General features: G+C 35.7%; 3 protein-coding genes and 2 pseudogenes across 6 annotated transcripts; 2 read left to right on the top strand and 3 right to left on the bottom strand.

The window, feature by feature from the left end:
- The first annotated feature begins 997 nt into the window (after nt 1–997).
- On the top strand, nt 998–2,103 carry LOC111803982 (methylesterase 10). The gene is made up of 3 exons (XM_023688612.2): nt 998–1,363; nt 1,479–1,613; nt 1,710–2,103. Exons 1-3 carry the CDS (start codon nt 1,007–1,009, stop codon nt 2,037–2,039), a joined length of 822 nt encoding a protein of 273 aa, XP_023544380.2. The 5' UTR covers nt 998–1,006; the 3' UTR covers nt 2,040–2,103.
- Nucleotides 2,104–4,125: 2,022 nt separating this feature from the next.
- LOC111804478 (salicylic acid-binding protein 2-like) lies at nt 4,126–5,262 on the top strand. Its single transcript, XM_023689301.2, has 3 exons — nt 4,126–4,545; nt 4,615–4,743; nt 4,841–5,262. Exons 1-3 carry the CDS (start codon nt 4,186–4,188, stop codon nt 5,120–5,122), a joined length of 771 nt encoding a protein of 256 aa, XP_023545069.2. The 5' UTR covers nt 4,126–4,185; the 3' UTR covers nt 5,123–5,262.
- Nucleotides 5,263–5,882: 620 nt separating this feature from the next.
- LOC111803197 (nuclear pore complex protein NUP58) lies at nt 5,883–10,306 on the bottom strand. Of its 3 annotated transcripts, XR_002816352.2 has the most exons (7): nt 9,958–10,306; nt 9,609–9,723; nt 8,677–9,150; nt 7,687–8,212; nt 6,820–6,860; nt 6,262–6,550; nt 5,883–6,140 (listed from the first exon to the last, which is right to left on the bottom strand). XR_002816352.2 is itself a non-coding variant. In XM_023687494.2 (6 exons), exons 1-6 carry the CDS (start codon nt 10,200–10,202, stop codon nt 6,509–6,511), a joined length of 1,443 nt encoding a protein of 480 aa, XP_023543262.2. In that variant the 5' UTR covers nt 10,203–10,306; the 3' UTR covers nt 5,883–6,508. The 3 variants fall into 3 exon arrangements, 2 of the variants coding, with proteins under 2 accessions (XP_023543262.2, XP_023543263.2); XM_023687494.2 differs by having other exon boundaries at nt 5,883–6,550; XM_023687495.2 differs by having other exon boundaries at nt 5,883–6,550; nt 9,609–9,740; nt 9,958–10,092.
- A 1,237-nt stretch (nt 10,307–11,543) lies between these two features.
- LOC111804324 (dof zinc finger protein DOF3.4 pseudogene) lies at nt 11,544–12,855 on the bottom strand (annotated as a pseudogene).
- A 1,446-nt stretch (nt 12,856–14,301) lies between these two features.
- On the bottom strand, nt 14,302–20,868 carry LOC111804445 (cyclin-H1-1-like; annotated as a pseudogene). Its single transcript, XR_015422656.1, has 16 exons — nt 20,716–20,868; nt 20,337–20,481; nt 19,786–19,836; nt 19,480–19,564; nt 19,309–19,433; nt 19,099–19,172; nt 18,696–18,824; nt 18,533–18,599; nt 18,231–18,377; nt 18,017–18,058; nt 17,440–17,508; nt 16,835–16,893; nt 15,281–15,347; nt 15,009–15,097; nt 14,809–14,891; nt 14,302–14,699 (listed from the first exon to the last, which is right to left on the bottom strand). The product of XR_015422656.1 is annotated as a cyclin-H1-1-like (transcript).
- Between the last annotated feature and the right edge of the window lie 1,138 nt (nt 20,869–22,006).

The raw sequence follows: 22,006 nt of genomic DNA, 5'->3' as shown, positions 1-22,006 counted from the left end.
TGAATGATTAAAGTTGACTTTGTTGCCTATTTGACGCCTATGTGACTCCCTTTTGTTTTGAAACAAGGCCAAGCTTGATTATCAATCTTTTAAAAATTTATTAAATATGAATTTAAAAGTTAGGTTAAATTAAACTTAAAATTCAAATTTATACTCCCTGCTTTCACTTTTGTGAGGCTGTCTTTTTATTCTTCCTTAAATTCGAAGTACCTCGTGTTTTTTCTGCGCGTACACACGTTTATTTCCCAAATATGAACTGCTCTCCAGCAACCCTTTCTAAATTTGCCTAGTTCATCAGCAACCCTTTCTAAATTTGCCTTGTTCTATATGAACTGCTCTCCAGCAACCCTTTCTAAATTTGCCTTGTTCTTCGAAAATATCTTTGTTGAATAATTTTGATATTTTGTTAAATAATTTGACTAGTCTCCAATAATTTTTACAGTTAAATTTAATATAGTAAATTTTGTGCTTAGAAAGAGGGTGACATGTTTGATGGTTTTGAAAAGTTAGATGTATGAAAAGAAAATTAGGAAGCACTTAGAAAGAAGGTGGAGTAACAATCATTTTGAAAAGTTGGATGTATGAGAAGAAAATTAGGAAGTAGTTAGGAAGAGGGTGGAATAATGTGTTGGATCCTTTAGAAAAGTTTGATACATGAGAACAAAAATGAGAAAGTTACATATGGAAGGATTGAGAAGAAAATAGGGAAGTTATATATTGAAAGGTTAATATATTCAAATTTTGTTTGGTGGGGCAACCCCACATCAGGAGGATTCCAAATGTAAAACCAAAACATATGTGAGATTTCTATAAAAGAAAATTAAAAAAAAAAAAAAAAAAAAAAAAAAGACAAAATTAAGGCCGGCCTTGAAATTAAGATATTCAATTTCAATTTTGGTATACATATACGTTATAAACTGACACACACACACCTCCCATTTATCAATAAATAAAGCAGAGTGAGAGAACAAACAACGAAGCCATCCAAGAGCTCGAGAAAACAGGGATGAATCCTCACTTTGTTTTGGTTCATGGGGCAGGCCATGGCGCCTGGTGCTGGTTCAAGCTCCTCAACCTCCTTCACTCCGCCGGCCACCACGCCACCGCCCTCGACCTCACTGGCGCCGGTGTCGATCCCACAAAGTTGGAGGAAGTGACCTCTATCCACCATCACGCTCACCCGTTGATGGACTTCATTGAAGCTCTCCCTCAACAACAAAAAGTGATTCTTGTCGGCCATAGCTTCGGCGGTCTTATAATCTCTTTGGCCATGGAGGCTTTCCCACATCGGATTCTTGTCGCTGTTTTTGTCACTGCTTATATGCCCCACTTCCTTTCTCCTCCAGCAACTTTAGTACAAAGAGTAAAACAGAACATTAATTTCCTTCATTTTTTTATTTTTCTTTTTATTTCCGTTTTAAAAGTTTGGATTTTTCTCTGAAAATCTTACTTAATTATGGCTTCTGATTCATACCCAGTTCTTCAACACCCTCTCTCCAGAGAATTTGTTGGATTGCCAATTTTTATTCGGCGACGACCCAGAAATGCCAAATTCTGTTGTTTTTGGCCACAACTTCACGACACAAAAACTATATGCCGACTGTTCCAACCAGGTGAATTCTCTAAATTTCCCCACTCAATCCCTTTCTGGGTATGAAAAAGATTATATTTTTAGCCATAATGCTAATAATAGATTAATCTATTATTAGGATTTGGAGTTGGGGAAACTGTTGATGAGGCCATTCAAGATGTTCTTTGAGGATTTGAAAAGGGAATCCATTCTAACCGAAGCGAAATTCGGGTCGGTGGATCGGGTTTTCGTGGTGTGCGAAGGAGATGAAGTAATGAACACCGAATTCCAGAGGTTGATGATACAAGAATTCCCACCAAAAGCTGTGAAATGCATCAATGGAGGAGGCCATATGGTAATGCTTTCAAAACCCACACAGCTTTTTCAACATTTGATTCAAATTGGTGAGAGTTTCAGCTCAACAAATGAATGTGACCATCAAGCCTTCATCAGCCCTCAATTAAATTAATACCCCCATCAGCTTAAATAAAGATGGCCTGCAAGTTTTAATTTCTCAAAAATATTTAATATCATTTCAATTGTTCTAATGAATTGTAAATAAATAATACTTTAGCACTCACCTACCACATAGTAATTAAAGTGGAGACAAAATTGATATGAAGACAGGTATTCATTGGACCAACCAACCCAACCCACTCACTACCAAAAAGCTCTTTTTTTTTAAGGAAAAAAAAAAAAAATTGTCTCTATTTTAATATTTTTAAAAGTGCTTCCGAGGTTAATATAAAATAAATATGAAGTTGATAAAATTTTAGAGAAAAATGATATTAAATCTAAGTTTTTTTTTTCTCAATATTCTTAATTTTGGCAAAGTTATTCTTATTTTTAAATACATCAATTAAAATTAGTAGATAAACAAGATAAAAATTACCATAATTATTTAAATTTATGATCCAATTTGGTAAAATTGAAATTTAGGGTTCGACTTGATTATGGTAAAAAAAAAAACTTTTATATTGTTTTTTAAAATATTCAATTAAAACTCAAAAAATAGATATATATATATATATATATATATATATATATATATATATATATAAAAGTAAGAAATAAAAAAAATGTGAGTGGCCACATACAAAACTTTTGGGTGCTATGCAACTTTAAGAATTGACCAGACACTCACGCCAATATAAATAACTAAATAAATATATATATATATATATATATATATATATATATATATATATATATATACAATTGTCATCACATTATAATAGGGTAAAATCTTTTACCAACGAATTTGTTATTATACTTCTGGAAAATCATCTAAAAATGCAGAATTATATAAAACTTTTGAAGAATATATGTTGAGATATATTATTTATGGAATATATCCTAGATATTATATCTTAATATTCTCCCTTTATGGTTAGATTTAGAGTATATTTTATTTTATACTCAGTATTTAATTATTTTATATTTTCCTCATTTGTACTTTTCGTATCCTATTTAAAGGATATCAATATCAATGATAATACACATCTTCCCAATTATATTTTCTATCTCATTCTTAACCATATATGAGAAACAAAATTAAATTTAAAATTAAATTTTGGATGCCGCCGGCCACCACGTCACGGTGCTGGAGATGGGCGCCATTATTGGAGGCGATGAAAAGGTGATTTTGGTGGGTCACGGCCTCGGTGTTCTCACCCGGATAAGATTGCGGCCGCCGTGTTCTTGAGCGCCTCCGTCCCTCACACCGTCCACCCGCCGTCCTATGTTTTAGACAAGCTACCATTTTCATATTTTCCTTGCTTGGTTTTACACCTCCATATTTGTACACTTGGAATTAAATAAATATAAAAACAAGATAAGTAAAATGGATTGCTTTGTATTTTTGTTCGAATATGAACAATCTCCTCGGTAACCTCACTTTTCTGGCCTTTCCTTTATTGTAACTCTATTTTGTTTTCGTGTCCAAATCGAGACGTCCAGCCAACCGACCCAAATCAAACCAATGTCGGTCCGTTTAAGGCCATATGTGGGCCGACTCAGTTAGTTGGCGAACCCAATAAGAGCTCAAACCGGCCGAACCGAATGACTATATTAAAAATTAAGTTTTTTAAAATAATAATAATAATAAATAAAGCGACGCGTGTGGAGAACTGCTGCGTGTTTGTAACTATTAAAAAATAATATTTAATATTTTTTCTAATTTTGTCTTTTTTTTTATCTCTCTCCTCATTATTTTCTTGTTTTGTTTTTTTTTTTTTCTTTGTCATCTCTTTTTCTCCTTTTTCACCTTTTTTTTTCTTTTTTAATTTGTGGATGAAATAAAAATTATATAATTTATTGGAATAAATCTTATTTCAAAATTTTATTTTCAAGTTTATTATTTCAATTTTTAAAATATCTTCTCAATTTCCAAAACTTTCAGAACATTATCATTAATGGCCTAATTCAGGCATCTAATTAAATTACTAATTAATTTAAAATTGAATAAGTTAGGACAAATTTAATCATATAATAATAACCCATGAAATATAATGTGAACCAAGTTTTGTCGTTTCTTTCAATTATTTAAATGTCCCAATTCCCCTTTCACTTCATCTCAAAGCCTTTCCTAATTTATCAATCGGAGCTGTGAGGACATGGAACAGAAGCATTTTGTTATGGTTCATGGGGCATGTCATGGAGCATGGACATGGTACAAGATCAAGCCGCTGCTCGAGGCGGCCGGGCATCGGGTAACGGTGCTGGACATGGCGGGGGCCGGGGTGAACATGAAGGCAATCCAGGAGGTTAAGTCGTTTGTAGAGTATTCAGAACCATTGTTGCAGGCCATGAGTTGTGTTGGTCCAAATGAGAAGGTGATATTGGTGGGTCATAGCCTTGGTGGCATGTGCTTGGCTGTGGCCATGGAGAAGTTCCCTCACAAGATAGCCGCTTCTGTGTTCGTGACAGCCTTTGTTCCTGATACCCACCACCAGCCTTCTGATGTCATAGAACAGGTACGAAACTTCAAGCAAATTTAAGCCTTACTTAACAAAATCAATACTTTTTTTTTGTTTATCTTTCAGTTCCGGGAGAGCCTTCCCATGGAATTTTGGCAGGACACCCAGGTTCCTACTAATGATAAGCCTTCAAGTTGGTTTATATTTGGCCCCAAATGCACGGCCAACAACATCTATCAGCTCTCCCCTTCTGAGGTTTCCTCTGTTTCTCTCTGTTTCTCTCTGTTTCTTTCTTCTTTTTCTCTGTTTCTTTCTAAGGGGTTTTAATTCTTTTTACCACCATTCTTAAAAGGATCTAGCTTTGGCAATGACTCTGATGAGACCAGGGTCACTATTCAAAGAAGATCTGGCAAACGCAGAGAAGTTTACAGAGGAAAATTACGGATCAGTCAAGAAAGTGTATGTGATTTGCAGTGAAGACAAGACAATCTCAAAGCAGTTCCAGAAGCGGATGATTGAGAGTTATGGGATTCAAGATGTGATGGAAATCGATGGAGCTGATCACATGCCTATGTTTTCAAAGCCGCTCCAGCTTTTCAAATGCCTTCTTCAGGTAGCTCACAACTGCACCTAAACGTGAGCTGCCCCTTGTGATAATAAAACCTCATGGATGAATCAATCCCTTCAAAGTCTTTATTTTCACTACAATTTTCTGTCTGTATGGGTCGGTCCAAGTATCGTTTAATGAATGTCTTCTTCATCCTTCTTTTTTTATTTAGAATCGTGAAAATTTAAATCTCCGACCTCAAAAGAATGTTATATTATTACTTCCTACCCCTGATTCAAAAGAAAAAAAGGAGAAACAAAATTTCAAATTACTGTTAAAGAACTTTTTGTTAGAAAAAACAAGTTCTAAATTTTTGTTTGAGACATTATTTGGATACAAATTTGATATATTTTTTCAATTTCTCAGTACAAACTGCTTATCAGTTTGAATTGAGTTGAATTGAGATAAAAGACAACCTCAATTGAGATAAAAGACAGAACTTAGTGGGTGGAGCTAGTGAATGGAAGACATGTCATCATCTTGGAGCCTTTAAATGGTCGTCAATCAGTGGAGCCACACCCACACAAGACATGCATATCCGAACAGATGCCCAATGTTATCAGAGCTGTTTGGTTAAACAGTGGGCTGAATTTTGGATGGACAATATGCGCCATATGAATCCCGAACATTCCAGGGAAAAACAAAAAGAGATTCAAATGAAAATAATTAAAGACCAGAAATTCCGGTGAATGGATGGGGCCAAGACTCGAAACAAAGGGATGAAAAATCACCAAAAATACATTGCACAACTAAATTACAAAAGGTTAATTCTGGAGAGATATGATAATCAATAAATATGTGTATATAAAAGGTAAAAAAAGGATGAAAACTCACCAAAAATTCAGTACACAAATTACACGAGTAATGCAGATGCGAAAAAAATTCTTTAAAGATACTGTAGAGAAGATATATGAACCTCTTAAAAAGTGTACTTGCCAGCCCTGACGGCGGCTGAGCCGGAGGCATCGACATGTCCAAGAAGAATATCCGATAAACACTCCAGCTTTTGAGTATAAAGTCTCCCACTTGAGCATATTCTTGTTTCCTGAAACCCGCAATGTCAAATTTTCTGTACTGCAGGCCACTAAGAATGACAAGAAAATGGTGTGTGACAAAAGAAAAACAAGTCTTGTTCTTTGAGTTTTCATGAGAAGAATCGATCGCACCTATGCGTATTCTACAGAGTTACAGAATTCTCGCGCCACCTCGCCACTCTCCTTCAGAAGGCAATGAGCCGAGGCGGATGTCTTGAGAAAACATTCCAATTTCCTTCTACTTTGCAAGAAAGGTTCAGGTAACTAAGGAATTGGCCTTTCCCCAAAATATGACACCGTTGTTTCCTGTAGACTTTGGCTATTTTTTTTCATCAGTTGTTACTTGTAGCTGGTAATAATCTTACATGGTCATTTATGACTAGTAGCGTCGTGCCGTTCGGGACTTTGGCTTCGATGATTTCTGCAATAGAATAAGATTGGTCATATAGTTTGCATGTACCAAGCAAATATACCAAGCATAAGCATGAGATTTTATGTTTTGTACAAATACACACAACCCCATAAATCCCCAACAGATCTTCCATTCATAAACAGAAGTGCCGAAGTGATACTACGAGTGTTACACCTTAAGTTAAGGACTTCAGAGTCATAGACTAGTAGCGCTAAAAACTTTCATAAAAGGGAATAAACCGAAGAACCAAAACCTGATATGAGAAATATGTAACTCACCGAAGTTGCTCCAAAGCTAGCCCCAGATCCTGTTGCAGCACCTATGAAAACAGTACAAGTCATCGTTACAAACAGATCCAAACTAGCAACTGCTAACCCCATACAATTTCTCTTATTGAAACTTATATCATTGACTGGGGCCAACACATGGTAATAGCAAGAACTATAACTCATTTAACAATTTGTACAGAAAAAAGCTTGATCAAATGCAAGGCAACAACCATTGATCCAAAGGATCCCTCGGGATAAATACAACCCCCACAGATTGAAATCAAGCACTGCTTAAATAATAATGATAAAATTGAAAGTTAAAAGTAAAAAACATAAAAAGGCTGCTGGGATTGAAATTTCTATTAAAAAATCATATGACAAAATGCAATCATATTATGCAGACTACCTTCCTATCCACCCAGTTGCCCATTGACGATTAACTCCTAACATAAACTCCTCGACCTGATTACTAATATACCCTTGACCCTAGGTTAACATTTCTAACCATCGAAAGGCATTCCTATCACATGGTTCATCATTTCCTTTCAAGTATTTTAATGTGAATTGCATCCTCAGCAGCAGATCAGGCACAAGTTCTCTGGAAGGAGATGCTAGAGAAAGTGAGAGCCCCATTGCGCTCAGACCCGACTCACCCCATTACGCTCAGACCCTACCACACCACATGGCGCTGTCTAAAAGTATATTAATATGAATTTTGGGGTATTTCTTTTTTGCTATTTTAGCAAGTTTTCCAAAGCATCCTAAATAGACGTTTTCTAACATTTCGGGATAAAGATAGATAATAGGTGATTGACTATTATTAATAAACAATAAGCTCAGTACTACTCCAAACAAAAAAATATGTCAAGAATTTACCTGAAGCAAAGGGCGTCGAAAATAGTGAACTTCCTGCAGAAGCAGATTGCCCAAAAGATTGAGCAGTACTGCCAAAGGGAATAATAGCAGAATTAAACAATGGTGCAGATGACGAGCCAAAAAGTGTTGTAGGACCTCTTGCACCGGAAGAACTAAACAGAGAGGATGTTTGAACAGATGCTGTTGGTGTCATGAAAAGAGAAGATGATGTAGTGGATGGAGCAGAGGGAGTGCTAAATAGTGACAATCCACCACCGGAAGAAGCTGGTGTAGCAACTGTAGACAACTGTTGTACTGTTGACGCACCATGGCTACCTGAGCTGGCAAGTAATCCAGCAGCTTGTGTTGATGGTTGTGTATTTGCAGTCAAATGTAAAGTTGGATGTACCCTCTTAGCTGCCGCTTCTTGGCGTGCAGTTTCCCTTCGATCAGCCTCAAGAAATGGATTGTTTCCATCCCCTCTGCAACGCTGGTCCGCAAGATAAGCCGCCTTCATTGAGTCAATGTACTGATGAATGCTCTCAACCTGAGGGATAATGTTGAACATGTTATTATAAGAATGTGCACGTGTAGCATACTACTCTCTCCTGTGAGATCATGCGCATGTAGATAAGTTGAAGAATTTTCTCACTCTGAAAGAAGAAGCGGGAGAGAATTTCCAAACTTAAAAACCATCACTTAAAAAAAAAATTAGACTCTGTTTTCATGCATGATATAACAATTTAAGTCAAACTCAATGCCAAAGAAGGGACTCAAATTTACATTATATTACTTGCAATCACTCTCCCCTAACCAACTTACAACGGTGACATGTACACTTTGAAGAGCAACTTATTACAATCCTTATCAGATATGAAGATCCCTTCAATAATAAGAACCAGGTATTTTCATATCCATCGACATGTACAGGACAACCTAAGAGGAGAACAACCATTTCAAAAAGGCCCACTATTTCAAATTATTGCCCATTAAGGACAACATTACTCCTACCTTGGCAGCCACATGAACAAAGAATTCGTGCACATTTGACATGATTTTAGGAAGTGAATGAAACAATGAAGTGCTAGAATTGGAAGCACTCCTGTTACAATCGAGGGCAAGGAATTGCTCTAACTCTTCAATCCACTGGCGACATTCACCAAGATACTTCTCAAATCTTGAAACAGTTTGTTGCAAAAATGGAGATGGTTTTCTTGGGAGCCCACTGTAGAAATCAAAAACTGGAGCAATTGAGGTAGATGTCGGTTGACCACTAGAACCTATTGGTGATGTTGCTCCAGAGACCTGTGGCGGTGCAGTGGAATTTGAAGCACCTCCTTCACTCTGATTAAGGAACCTTGGGCGTATCATCATGAAAGAGCGAATAGCAACTTCCGTGTTCCAAAGCATCCCTTTCGCAGTAGTCATCAGCTCTTGAAGCAGTACTTTTTGATGTTCTGTAGACGTACTAATTCCCCCAAGTTCCTGATAAGGAATTTGTAATGATTTCAAATAATCCCAGAATTTTAGAATACAAAAAAATCAATAAACATGTATCAAACATGAAAGCAAAGAGAATTCATGTAGTTGATGGATGTGCAGTTCAATACTATAAAACTCAAAACAAATAATTTCTCTCAGATGCTTTAAAGTTGAACACTAAGAAAGATGCATGTAGTAAACAGGTTTCACGTGGACCTTTCTTCCGTCAGCTACAAAAGAAACAATCACCTCTTCCAACAGAAAATGAAAGGACAGAGGGATCCTTCCCCCCATACGGCCTTGTAGTTGGCATAAATGTGAAAAATAGAATGAAGCTGCATGCATTTTCACATGCATATCTTGGTACACAAATATATTGTCAGTATGCTCAACTGTCCAATAGTTATTTGATGTGAAGTCCGAAAGGAAATGAAAACGAAGCTGATAACGTCAAAAGCAACCTGAACAATTCGACTGGCATCAAGCTCAAATCCATCATTAGAAACTGAAGAATCGTAGAGGCGACTACACTGATCCAGCCTCTGACTTTCATCCCGATACTCCAAAATTCGTTCCCTGTAGTGACACATTATCTAAATAGCCATATAATATGGAAAATCATAAAATGTTCAAACCTTAGCTAAACGGCCAAAAATTTTGCTTGAATACAAAAATGCATTTCTTCGCAGAAACCCATCAAAGACTCGAAATATTACTTCTTGCCCAATATCTTTTAAACTTCAACCCAAACAATTAAGATAAAAAACAAGACAGAGCAACAAGTTTCAAAGCGAGTATAAAAGCACATACTCTATCTGAAGGAGGATTTTCTGCGAATCTGGATGGAGGTCCGCCCACTTAGTACCATAACTTGCAGGAGCCTTATCATTAGTAAAAATGAACAACTGCTGCTGTTGCTGCATTAACTGCTGCTGTGGCTGCTGTGAGAACAATGCGCTGCTCTGCTGAAAAAGTTGCGGCTGTGATTGTGGCTGCGATTGAAATAACTGCTGAGACTGCTGCGGTTGCGGAGTTGAGAACAGTGAAAACGCCATGGTGATGACTTCGCCAACTTGATGCTGGTTCAGTTCAGATACTTCATTTGGGAGCGCTAAACGGTGAACCCCCTTCCAAAGCCCTAGAAGAGAGGGAAAATGTGAGACCTCACCTCCGTTTCAAATTTTTTGATGCCCATTCGCCCCAAAAAATTTCAGTTAGCGCCATTTTTAATTGGACCTGGATCGAACCTTCAATGCTACAGCCCAGCCCATATGTGGGCCCTTTCTGATTCGGCCCAATACCTTTGATTAAAAAATTCAGGTGAATATTTATAAGAAAACAAAGTTAATTAATTTATTAAATAAATAAATAATTACCGTACGAAGTCTTTTAATTTTAATTTTATATTAAGTTTATTAATTCAAACTATAAATTTAGTGTTTCAAATAAATATGTTTCTGAGCTTACAGTGGTTGGAACAAGAAATACGAATGTTTTACCTTTTTAGGTACAATCAATAAATACAAATTGATTAATGAATTAAATTTTCATATAATAAATTATAATTCTGTTTGGCAGTAATAATGAAACGCAATAAACCTTCTGAAATTAAAGAGAGTATTTAAATACAATATCATTGAGCTGCCAGTCGACCAATTATTCTGAGCATTAGTTTCCAAAAAGAAATTGATTAGCAAATTATGGACCATTATGGAATTAATTTACCATAACTTTACCCCCCCCCCCCTTTTTTTTTATAATTATAATAATTAATCTTACATTAATTACCCACAATAAATATATTTATCTTGGCTTCATTTATTTCGTAGCTGGTCGTACTAACAACTATGAAGTGCATTATTATTTAATATTAACACTCTTCATTCTTTTTTTATTTTTTTTCAGTTTCATTTTCTACCTGCAATTTTAGAAGTAATATAAATGAATTTCATGTGCTTCGATCTTAAATTGACAAATTTAAAGTAAACTCCATAATATTTCATTATCGAATTATAAATTTTAATTTCTTGTATGTAAAAATTAATCATTGAAGATTGAATTGACCCATAAACCAGACTTAGTTCCAATTATATTTATAGATCCACGTTATAGATACAAAAATAGAATTTTATGAATTTTTTTGGATATTGTAGTCTTTTAATAATATAATTTTGTTAAAATGTGTCAAATCAACAAAACTTCTTAATATTAATAAGTTTATCGATGATCCAAGATGTCTCTCATTTAAAGTAGTGAGGATTTGACATCAACGGAAAGTGTGCTATTCTTGAGTGAGGACGGAATATAAATTTGTTGGTAATTTGCGAATTTATCTTAAAGTTACCCAACTCATTCGTTATTCAATAGAAATACGAGACACGTGAAAGTGAAAGAGAAGTAACAAAATAAATATATAGAAAAGGTTATGACTATCTGATTTTAGTTTTCCCCACTAATATTATAGAAAATTTTAACTTTAAACCCACATTTTTTCACAAAAAGATATATAAAAAAAGGGACTAAAAAACTAGAAAAAATAAATGGTCATTTAAGCCCATTCCCCGGAGTGGAAATTGCCAATTCAGGCAAAGACAAGCAGTCAGCAGCACCCACAAATCCGGTGGCGTCTCCATTCTCAAACTGCCACGCATTCGGCGCTCCGCCGTGCCCGCCTTCTCCCAGTCCGAGAAACGGCCAAGCCACCCTAGAACTAGCCGCCCCATAGCCCAGATCCTCGAACCCCGACCCGAGCCCGAGCCCGAACCCACCCAAACTCCAAAACCCAGGAGCGTGTGTGTTCAACAACGACGTAAAGCTCCCACACACATTCCCACCGGCCGCCTTCAAGTCTCCTCCGCCACCGCCGTGGCCACTGACAAGAGGCAGCAGCATCGAAGTCGCCGGTAACGAATGATGATCCAGTTGAGAAGCAGAGTAACCCAACGACCCAGATGAAGAAGAGACAACCGCCGTAGCCGCGGGAAAGCAAGTACGAGAGCGTTTAGCATTCTTCCGGCTACCACCACCGACGGGAATGTCACGAAGGGTCCCACCATGAGTCCAATAACGACGGCAGGACTTACAAAAGTGCCTGGGCTGAGAGAAATTATAGTTGTTGTAATAACAGAATTTAGTATTAGTTGAATCACAGCGTGGGCAAGGGAGGTGCTCTTGCTCAGATGGTGGGCAGACACCCCCACCGGATCCGAGGAGCTTGGAAGCAGTCTTGCGGTGGTCACCGACGTCGGAAGGCATTGGACACAATAAATAATTAAAAAAAAAAAACACCAAATCGAAAAGGGAAAAACGCAGGAACTCAATGGAAGAGAGGCGAAAATTGGAAGTGCAGAGATCAAGAAATGAGGAAATGGGGATTATAAGGAAGAAGAAGAAGAAGAAGAAGAGCGGTCAGAGCAGACTGAGACAAAAATGAAAGACAGAATAAAAACAGCTTTAAAGAGAGTGTTGGTGTTGCGTTGAGGGCGACAATATTCAGACGGCGGGTCGGCTACGTACCCCTAAAGCCCTAATCCTAACCCTAACCCTAACCCTAACCCTAACCCCCATTCTTCTTTGAATCTCTGCGTCTCTGCCCTGCCACCACCAACAGCAGCAGCAGCAGCAGCAGCAGCAGCCGCAGCTATCTGATAGTTTTATTTTACGCTCCTCCCCCTCTTTCCCATCTTCCTCTTCTCAATAATATTATTGCTCTCCTTTTTCTTTCATAAATAATGTAATCTCAATCCTCCCTATATTTTATAATTTATATTTACATTATACCCTTCAACATTTTATTTATTTCAAAAATACCCCTCCCTTTAAAATTTGGGATGTATTTCATAGTCATTCATAAAAATACCCATTTTTCGTGTTTAAAATCGATTACATTCAATTGTGTTTAATCGATTTTTTTTAATTTTAAAATCATATTTGTATCGTAATAATTTTAAATTTTATAGTATAATTATTAAACACGAAAAATGGGTATTTATGAACTTTTAATCTGTTTTTTAAAATATCTAATAAATTCAAAACGTGAAAGTTACCAATGGCGAAAGAGAATGAAGTGAATAATGCCACGTGATCCAATTCCGCGATTATTTACGCATATTTAATTCCACAATTATTTACGTATATTTAATTCCACAATTATTTACGTATATTTAATTCCACTGACTGGAAAGGAAAAAAAAAAAGAAAAAAAAAAGTGGGTGAAATAAGAATGAAAGAGAGGGAGACAATCATGTATTGTCGGGCAGCGTGGGGAACAATAATTGGGTGTTTCCACATTTATTTATTTAGTTATAAAAATATATTTCAAATTCTATACTAATTAAAAGGTTAATTGAAAAAATAAACTTATTGAAATTCATAAATGTGAATGAAGAGTTGGGTGTAATGCAATTTTTATGTAAACTGTTTAGGATTGAATAGACCAATCGATCAAATGTCGCTTTCAGGGAACGCACAGCAAAAGTGTTGAAGGATTTTGTTTTTGGCATTTTCTGTTCATACATTATTCCTTACTTCGATTCTGTCTCTCATTTCTCTTTCTCCATTCTCATCTTTTGCATCTCCCTGGATCTTCCCTTCCACTCTCTTTGGGATCTCCACCCTTTCAACTTTACTTGTTTATAAAAATTTTAGATTTGGGTCCTTTTAATTCTTTTTTATACACAAAATTTAATTATATACTCACGACCTTTCCCTTAGTTAGCTGATGTAGAATTCCAACAATCTTCCCATCGAACAAAACACATTATAGAGTCACTTGAGGCCTTCTTCTCTAGACCCTCGAACAGCTCCCTCCACACACCTGAATGCCTCCCTCTCTGGAGCACTTTGTTTGTCATCTATATCACTATGACTACACCTTCCAGACTCACAAGATAGACATACCGCTCAAATTTAATTTTTTAAATTTTGAATGGGTGAGAAATGTATTAGAAACTTTTGTATTTTGTCCTCACAGTACAAAAGGAGAAATCATTTTATAAAAGAAAAGAAAAATACCACAAAATAATTGTGTATAAATTTTATTTTCACTTCTTTCTTTTTAAAAGGATTTATTCAACGAAGAAAGAAATTGGAATAGAACCCAAAAAGAAGAAAAGGAGGAGATATTAGAAACCTCTTCCATCGACAGAATAAGCCTGAAATTCAAAATTTTGTCCCAATGTTATCATTACTTGGCAGAAATTTCTTGGTCACACAGACCACAAACATTGCTGACTGAAGAAAAGAATAAAATCAGAGAATTGAGTACCAAAGAGGGGACAAATTTTATCCGTGCTTGACAAGATGTTTTCCTTTTCCGTATTTTCATGTTGAACGCGGCTCAAGGATGCTGGTTTCATGCAAGAGAGCTCCTTACCCTGCCGAGGTTGAGATTACCTGATTGAAAGCAAACGACTGTCAGCAGAAGCAAAGGTGGCTAAGATAAGAGTACCTGCCAAGCAACAATGTTCCTAATTATACACCGAGGATCTAGACTATGCTGTGGCATAGGCAACAAATCCAAATAATATGCCGAGCCCATTTAGGACACACACCCGCATTCAACCTATAAGTCTTTGACCAATGGAATAAAAGTTCGAACGGCGTATTTTCTTCAACAACAGAACTTGAAGAACAAGAAAAGGCAAGGTCTTGCAGACATACAGCTAATTGTTCGAAGGTATATTTTGCGTTTCATTCGAACTCTTCCTTGATTTGTGCTTTGATTTCTTCTCCCTTTTTCACTCCTGCCAAGTTTGGATGGAATTTGTAATTAGCAGCTGGGAAACAAAATATAAGGGGTACTAGATTAAGCAAGAGGTAGACTAATTCTATTTAAGGTATCACAAGGTTGAATAAAATACTCGTCATTGGAGCCCAGTCCCCAGCAAGATTTTAATTTTCTGTTGATGTGCTTTAAATCCTTTTCTGATGGGAAGGCATATCTGTTGACCTGTACAGAGAGCACGACACAATAACACATTAGAAAAGAGACCAAACCACAGATTCGTATGAGATACTGATATAAATGTTCAAAAGAGGCAATCAGCTAAATTTATGTCTTCCTACTACTACTACTACAGTCTAAATTTTAGACTGCTGATTCAATCAGTTAAAAGATAAGACAATTTCATACCCACGATTCAATTGAATTTATACGCTCAAAGAGCTCGTAAATTGTATGTGCAGACTTGTCCAGGTATCTGCACATTAAGTGAGAAGAATAAATGAATCATTGAATATTAGGGATGGAAACAACGGAGTTTTGCCATTTTCCAATAAGAGATGGGAAGAGTTTTTATTATTTAATATTTAATTTTAAAAAATAATTTATCTAATAAAAGATTAAACATAATCAGCTTTCAATACATGAAAGCAGAAGTTTTTTCCCTTTTCCAAAAGGATGATGCCAATCTGATAATTACAAAAAGTCCAATTAACAAACACTCACAAATATGAGTTTAATCTACTCGCCTCGCAAAGCTCCTCACCAATATCTCAAGTCTAAACCATTCTAAACATTCCACTATTCCTTTTCAACCCAAAAAGAAGGGTTCAGAATAACTTATTCCAACATAGAGCACTCCAGTCCCGAAAAACTAACTTCAAAGGGAGCAAACAAAGGGCACTCTCAAAAAAGATGCTCGAGGTCTTCCTACTTCCTGTAGAGAACACACCATTTCAACCGCAAACAAAAGAGGAAAGTCTCTCAAGATGATCCATAGTGTTCACTCTCCCACACAAAACTTGTCATGCAAGAATTTCGCTTTCTTAGGAATTTTAACCTTTCAAAAAGAGAATAAAGAGGCTCCCTAAAAGGGTAAAAAGGATATGGAAAATTCTCCCATGAGGAGTCACCTAGTGAAACACAATAGAAAGAACGTTGACACCCTCACAGCCTCTCGCTCAATGAGGGGGCAGCAAAAATGCAGGAAACGAGAGGAAGAGTTATCAAAAGATGGAAAAGGCAAGGCTATGGAATGCATCCTCTCATCAAACAAATGATAAAGATGTGGAAACAAACACAAGAGGGTCTTTCTCCTGCCTAAGAATCCTTAAAAATTTCGGAACTCAAGCCATCTCCAACAGAACAATTAACTAACAGAGAAAACAGAAGAAAACCCAAAGCAATAGCAGACAGAGCTTCTTGCTAGAACTCTTCAACATACTACCTGAAATCTATTCCAAATAGTGAAGTCCATAATTACATGCGATTAGACTCCACCGTGGGCATTCAGCTCCTTGAAGAAACACCAAAACCATTTTGCCAAAAGAACTTAGTTACGCAATGCCTAAACCCCCAACCTCCACCGGCTTCAATACAGCCAGAATAAAATCAAGATCATTGTTTCACTTTCATACAAAAAGACAAGCCCAAAATAGGAGCCAAACTTATAAAAAAAAAAATACTCCAATTGTTAGATGGTAACAGACACCAACGGATGATTACCATATAACTCTCCACGATTTCTCAAAATTTTAATGAATAAATCATCTTTCATTAAATTAAATGAAAGAACATTAGAAGGCCAAAAAAGACTACTCAACCAACACAAGTACTTAAATGGAATTACAATCCCTAACGAAACTGTCTAAGAGCATGCAATAACAAATCCACCATTGTAATTTTTTTCCGAGACGGAAATTTTTAAATAACTCAACGAATGTAGATGAGCAGTAAACGTTTTACCTATCGAAGTCAATAGCTCCATGACCTTGATTTGATCTGCGCAATGCAGCCAATGCTAACTGCATGTGATCAATAAGATAGAATTAAATAGTACGTGACGAGGTTATCATTCAGATCAACATTATAAAATCTATTTCTTGAATAGAAGAGGAATGAACCGAGACAACCTCTTAACAAATTCTATCTTACACCCCTCACTTTCCTAGCATGAATTGATTGCATAAACCTAATTCCTGGATGTTCGTCATCAAGCTATTTTACGCATAACCAGGCCATTCTCCCACCCACCCTCCAGTTATAAGGAATAATTACGAAAATAATTCAAAGGGAATTCCTGAGATGAAACCCAACAAACACAATAAAGAATTATGAAAAGATCCTGATGAGACAACTATGAAAACTGAACTTCTTTATTGAACTACGAAATGAAACGTCATCTAGCCATGTGTTGAACTGAAGAAATGATTAGCCGAGGGTAAATTCAAAAGTTTAAGTTCAGTCCACTAATAATTCAATTGTAGCACCAGTACATTAAAGAATCATCGTAAAGATTCACGTCTTAAATTATAAAATTTAGTACTGGAAATATAATAGAAAATAAGCACCTGCCTAGGGGGGAAGAGGAGTGGGGCATCTGTTAACATAATATTATCAATCTCTGACATTGCTGTTTTCTTCAGAAATCACAAACAAAGTCAACAAACGGTTAATTTTTTATATCAAGAACTTTTATGTACATTACAATGAGACAGTTCTGTTCAAAATGCATGATGTAAATAATAAAAAAATATAAAACAGAGTTTTTAAAAAGGGGCAGAGAGAGAGAGAGCATAAGGTAAGCATCGATTTTTCCTTGATGCAACTATGTTACAAGTATGTCAACCAATAAACTCACAAACAGTTCAGAGGATAAAAACCCACCCCACCCCTAGTTTGAACTAAAAAAAACTATCTTGCAATTATACGAGAGGCAACTTTCGCATACATAACAAAAAATTGTTTTCTATTAAAATAAATAAGGCTACGTTCTTACTAAAAACACACTTTTCATCTCACTCTATTTTCTTCCTACTCATACTTCTGATAATCTCAAGGAATACCTGCGGATCTTCCAATAATTGAAGTTGAGAAAGGTGTAAAGCAACTTTAATTAAAAAAAAAAAAAAAAAAGAAATTACTCACTAGGCTCTGTTTTAGGGGCTTGACTCCTAGCTGCCCCTTGTTTTATATGTCTGATCAATGCATTTATTTCTTGTCAACACATGCACAGGTTTCTTTGATCTCATTGACTGATTGTAATAATGCTCAGAAAAAAGCAGCAAATAATTCTGACTTCACATTGAAATTAGCAGCAAATAGACTAGAGGTATCTGTGCCTCCATGGAAAGAAATTTCACCAATTAAAATCAGTGCATTGGTGAACAGGTTTACTGTAAAAACTGAAAGACCGGACATACCCATACAACAGTATATCTATTACATTGAACAATGAAACAATTACCTTCAGCATTTGAAGCATTTCAGTGTTCTCATGGAATAGTTCCTGAAAATATGCACCATTTATCACCAAGTGCAACATCAATTTGTAACTAACTTTATAAGAAGGTAAAGAATGCCCAAGAAAAAACAGACGAATCTAGTTTAAGCATCGCCTGGAGAATCCACATTTAAAAAAAAAAAAAAAAAGACTACATTTACCTCCATGTCGTTTACATAGCCTTTAACCGATTGGTAAGGTGCATAAACAATAAGATCAAATTCCAGACTGTAGAACAACAGAAAAATAAATAAGAGAAGAGGGGAAAAGAAAACACAGCAAAAATAAATGAAGTGAACATGATAAAAACAAGTCATGTAGCACATCCATGCCTAATATACTATCATCTCATAATTGAGAATAATTTGATGATCCTGTGAAATTCCCTTACCAAGCTCCTCAGCTGAGACGTGATTTTCTTCTATCTTACAAGCTGCATAAATGCAGGTTAACCTGTGAAGGGGACAGTTAGCTACATCCAGAAACTACTCTATGGCTCATATGATATAATAGCGACAGTGAGAGTGAAAGAAGTTGTAAGGAGCAAAACTTCCTAAGATGAGTGTAATATCAAAAGTACATCCCACGTCCAAGCCATTTCTCTAGAGCTAAGCATTTCAACCACATTCATACCTCAAAATGATTTTTAGCAAAGTCAAATTATTGTATCACAATAAATAAGGGGAAGCTTTAAGCATATAGAGCAGATATACATCTAAACTCTTACATCACATATTTGGGATTATGTTGCATCACAGATCATTGTAGATAGAATCTTTTAAAATATATAAGAGCTGTTGCCTGAAAAGAGTAAAAAAAATAAGGAAAAACATAAAAGAAGGATTCATATAAACAAAAATTTCAATATTTAAAATACATAACAATCTTTATGCGAAAGAAATATGGGCCATTCAATCAGCTTATCTTATCTGAATACCTGGATTTTATGAGGAAAATGAAAATTGTTGCATACTTCTTGAAGTTTGTTTTCGTAAAATACTCGCATAAATTGCTCTTCTTCAATACTCAAAGCTTTGGCAAGAGAATGTTTGCCGTTTAATACTAAATTTGAAGTTTTATGTTCTTGCAAAAAGAGCAGCAGAGGAACTGTTACCGTTATCTTTTGAATTTATCTGGGGGTCTGGAAATGACAATGATCCGTCATCATCTACTTCCATTAGTGTTGCTCCAAACTACGCCAAGAGAAGAGTTAGTTGACAGAAATAATAATATCAAAACTATATAAGCGGATGCCAAATGCTTTTGCTGGAGATAAATATATGAAGTCAAGAAGAGAATTGCCGTCAGCAATTTGAAGTTTTGGGAAAAAAACGAAGCATGATAAAATTGATTTCTAAACCTTTTCCTGTACAATACACAACGCTGGTTAAGTACCATCTCATTCTATTCATACCTTCTCCAGAGCTTCGATTGCTCTCTGGTTAGCCGCTTTGTACCTACAAATCTGTACAACAAAGGAGTCGTAATGATCGTATTTTTTATCTTTTCAGTAAGTTGACAGTTTAGATACACCATCGATTCAACATAAAACCAGTATAACTCCTCAAAAGCGAACAATCGTCCAGCTAATTTATCAAATAAAGTTCGCCTAACAATTGTCACCTGGGAGAGCACATGCTGAAACGAATTTAAAATTAATTCTGTATTCCACATTTCCAATTTGTTGCGTCCTCCCCGAGCCATAGAACAGATAGCAATAAAACTAATGCGTCCAACTAAAGCAATTGAAAACTAATGGCATACACTTGGCATCAAGTTACCGTAGAAGTAAGAAACTCCAGTTGCTTCATAAGGCAATCTAAATAGACGCCTAATTGTAGATTACTTGAAGCTCTTTTGATCAGAAGCCAACGAGAATCGATTATCGGCGGTAGTGGTAAATATATTTCCCCAAACCGACACGAGAAAACAATAAAAACAAAACAGAAAGGAAGAAATCAGTACCAGCTCCTGAGGATCCAAAATCCATTTGGCTCGGCCATGGCTACTCAGAAACCTTGGTGCCGCCACAGTCGAAGGACAGCTGCCACTGCAAGGATTCAAGAACTGGAAGAAAGATGAACAAATATGCGCGCGTGTTGGGCCGGAGCTGATCAATATATACATTAATAAACATTTTTTTCCTTTTTATTGACATAATTTTATAAATTTAAAATAAAATAAAAAAGTGCAACTATCTATTAATCAAACTGAAATTTGGTCCTCGCACGCTATTTATCAATCAATTCTTTTTAATAATTAAAATTTCATTGACCTTCACGGATGAGAAATTGTGTATAAAAATAAAAATAATAAAAAAGAAAAGTAAATCCGGCGGTCAAACCTGCATGGTTTGAAAGCAGCGAAGCTGAAAAGGTGTCGGCTTTGAAACCTTCTTTGGGCGCCTGCCTGCGTATGACCAAAAAAATGGATGCTGTCACCCACCAGCCAAATTTCAACCTGAAAAGTAAGTATCATCCTCTCCCTTTAAACTATATAAAATCAACATAAAAAATGGCGTACTATATATAGAAAAATACCTATTTAATTAATGAAAGTAGATAAGATTAAAATAAAAGCTCAAATTTATTCAAAAAATAGCCTCCTACAAAAATATTATCCTATAATCAAAGGTTAAATATGATACATACCATAATGGTAGTCTGGTAGTGGAAGACTGAGTGTTCTCAACAATACAAGATATTAACCTATAATCAATAGTCAAATATTCGTAATAGGAATAATTTATAAGCATGTTGGAAGAATCTAAGCAATTATAATTAGTAGTTTGAGACTTTAATGGATACAACTCTAAAGTTTGATTTTTTTTTCCAATATTAATTTATACTCCTAAACTCTAATATTTACAAGTATTTAATAAATTTAAATTATAAAGTCACAAACTTTACCAAATATATATATATATATTAGGGGATTAAATTTTGAATTCACTGCAGTTTCAGATTCAACATTTTAACTTCTAATGTTCAGAAATTTTGTTTTGTTTTATCCTTACCGATAACACTCGGTCGTTCTATTATGTAAAATGAGAATACCTAAATGTTGCAAAACTTAAACATGAAGCATCAAGAGTGCATTTTAAAAATATTAAAATAAATATACAATTCAACCAGCATAGAACGTCAACGTGAGCATAATTCTACGGTGTCCGATGTGCTCATTTACTTGAATCTCTACCGGTTAAGAAAAACAATATATAAAAAAAAAAATCATAATAGGAATATCTCTAATTAAAAAAAAATTAAAACCCAAATCATTGAATTCTAATTATGATTAAGCAATATATTGAAACGGAATCTTCATCCAGTTGAAAAGGGTAAAAAGGAAAGGTTATTTAAAGGCTCCAAGCAGAAGAAGATAGGGATATTAAAAGAATGGAAGTTATGATGGAAGAAGTTAAAATGGAGATATCTAATCAAGAAGTTAGTGGGTGCCTGGTTGGACTTGGTAAACGGCTTAAATATTTTGACCTTTTTCTCTTTGCCAAAGGCAGAGCCAGAGAGGGGCTGCAGCAATGCATTGAAGAAGGAAGAAGGGTGTGTGTGCTTGTGGCTTGTGGCTTGTGGGTCGCTACTCCACCAACACAGCCAAAGGAATAATTGTATAAAATAACA

The sequence above is a fragment of the Cucurbita pepo genome, chromosome 10 (genome assembly GCF_057944985.1).
Source record: "Cucurbita pepo subsp. pepo isolate OVF chromosome 10, ASM5794498v1, whole genome shotgun sequence".
Classification (NCBI taxonomy): domain Eukaryota; kingdom Viridiplantae; phylum Streptophyta; class Magnoliopsida; order Cucurbitales; family Cucurbitaceae; genus Cucurbita; species Cucurbita pepo.
Note: the sequence above shows the minus strand (reverse complement) of the source record. Positions and strands in the feature narration are given on the sequence as shown.

Coding starts and splice junctions, on each gene's coding strand:
- LOC111803982 (XM_023688612.2), top strand. CDS start 1,007: ATGAATCCTCACTTTGTTTTGGTTCATGGGGCAGGCCATGGCGCCTGG. Junction 1,364..1,478: donor CAGCAACTTTAGTACAAAGA/GTAAAACAGAAC, acceptor ATTCATACCCAG/TTCTTCAACACCCTCTCTCC. Junction 1,614..1,709: donor ATGCCGACTGTTCCAACCAG/GTGAATTCTCTA, acceptor ATCTATTATTAG/GATTTGGAGTTGGGGAAACT.
- LOC111804478 (XM_023689301.2), top strand. CDS start 4,186: ATGGAACAGAAGCATTTTGTTATGGTTCATGGGGCATGTCATGGAGCA. Junction 4,546..4,614: donor CTTCTGATGTCATAGAACAG/GTACGAAACTTC, acceptor TTTATCTTTCAG/TTCCGGGAGAGCCTTCCCAT. Junction 4,744..4,840: donor ATCAGCTCTCCCCTTCTGAG/GTTTCCTCTGTT, acceptor CATTCTTAAAAG/GATCTAGCTTTGGCAATGAC.
- LOC111803197 (XM_023687494.2), bottom strand. CDS start 10,202: ATGGCGTTTTCACTGTTCTCAACTCCGCAACCGCAGCAGTCTCAGCAG. Junction 9,151..9,608: donor ATGCCAGTCGAATTGTTCAG/GTTGCTTTTGAC, acceptor ATTCCTTATCAG/GAACTTGGGGGAATTAGTAC. Junction 8,213..8,676: donor TTGTTCATGTGGCTGCCAAG/GTAGGAGTAATG, acceptor ATTATCCCTCAG/GTTGAGAGCATTCATCAGTA.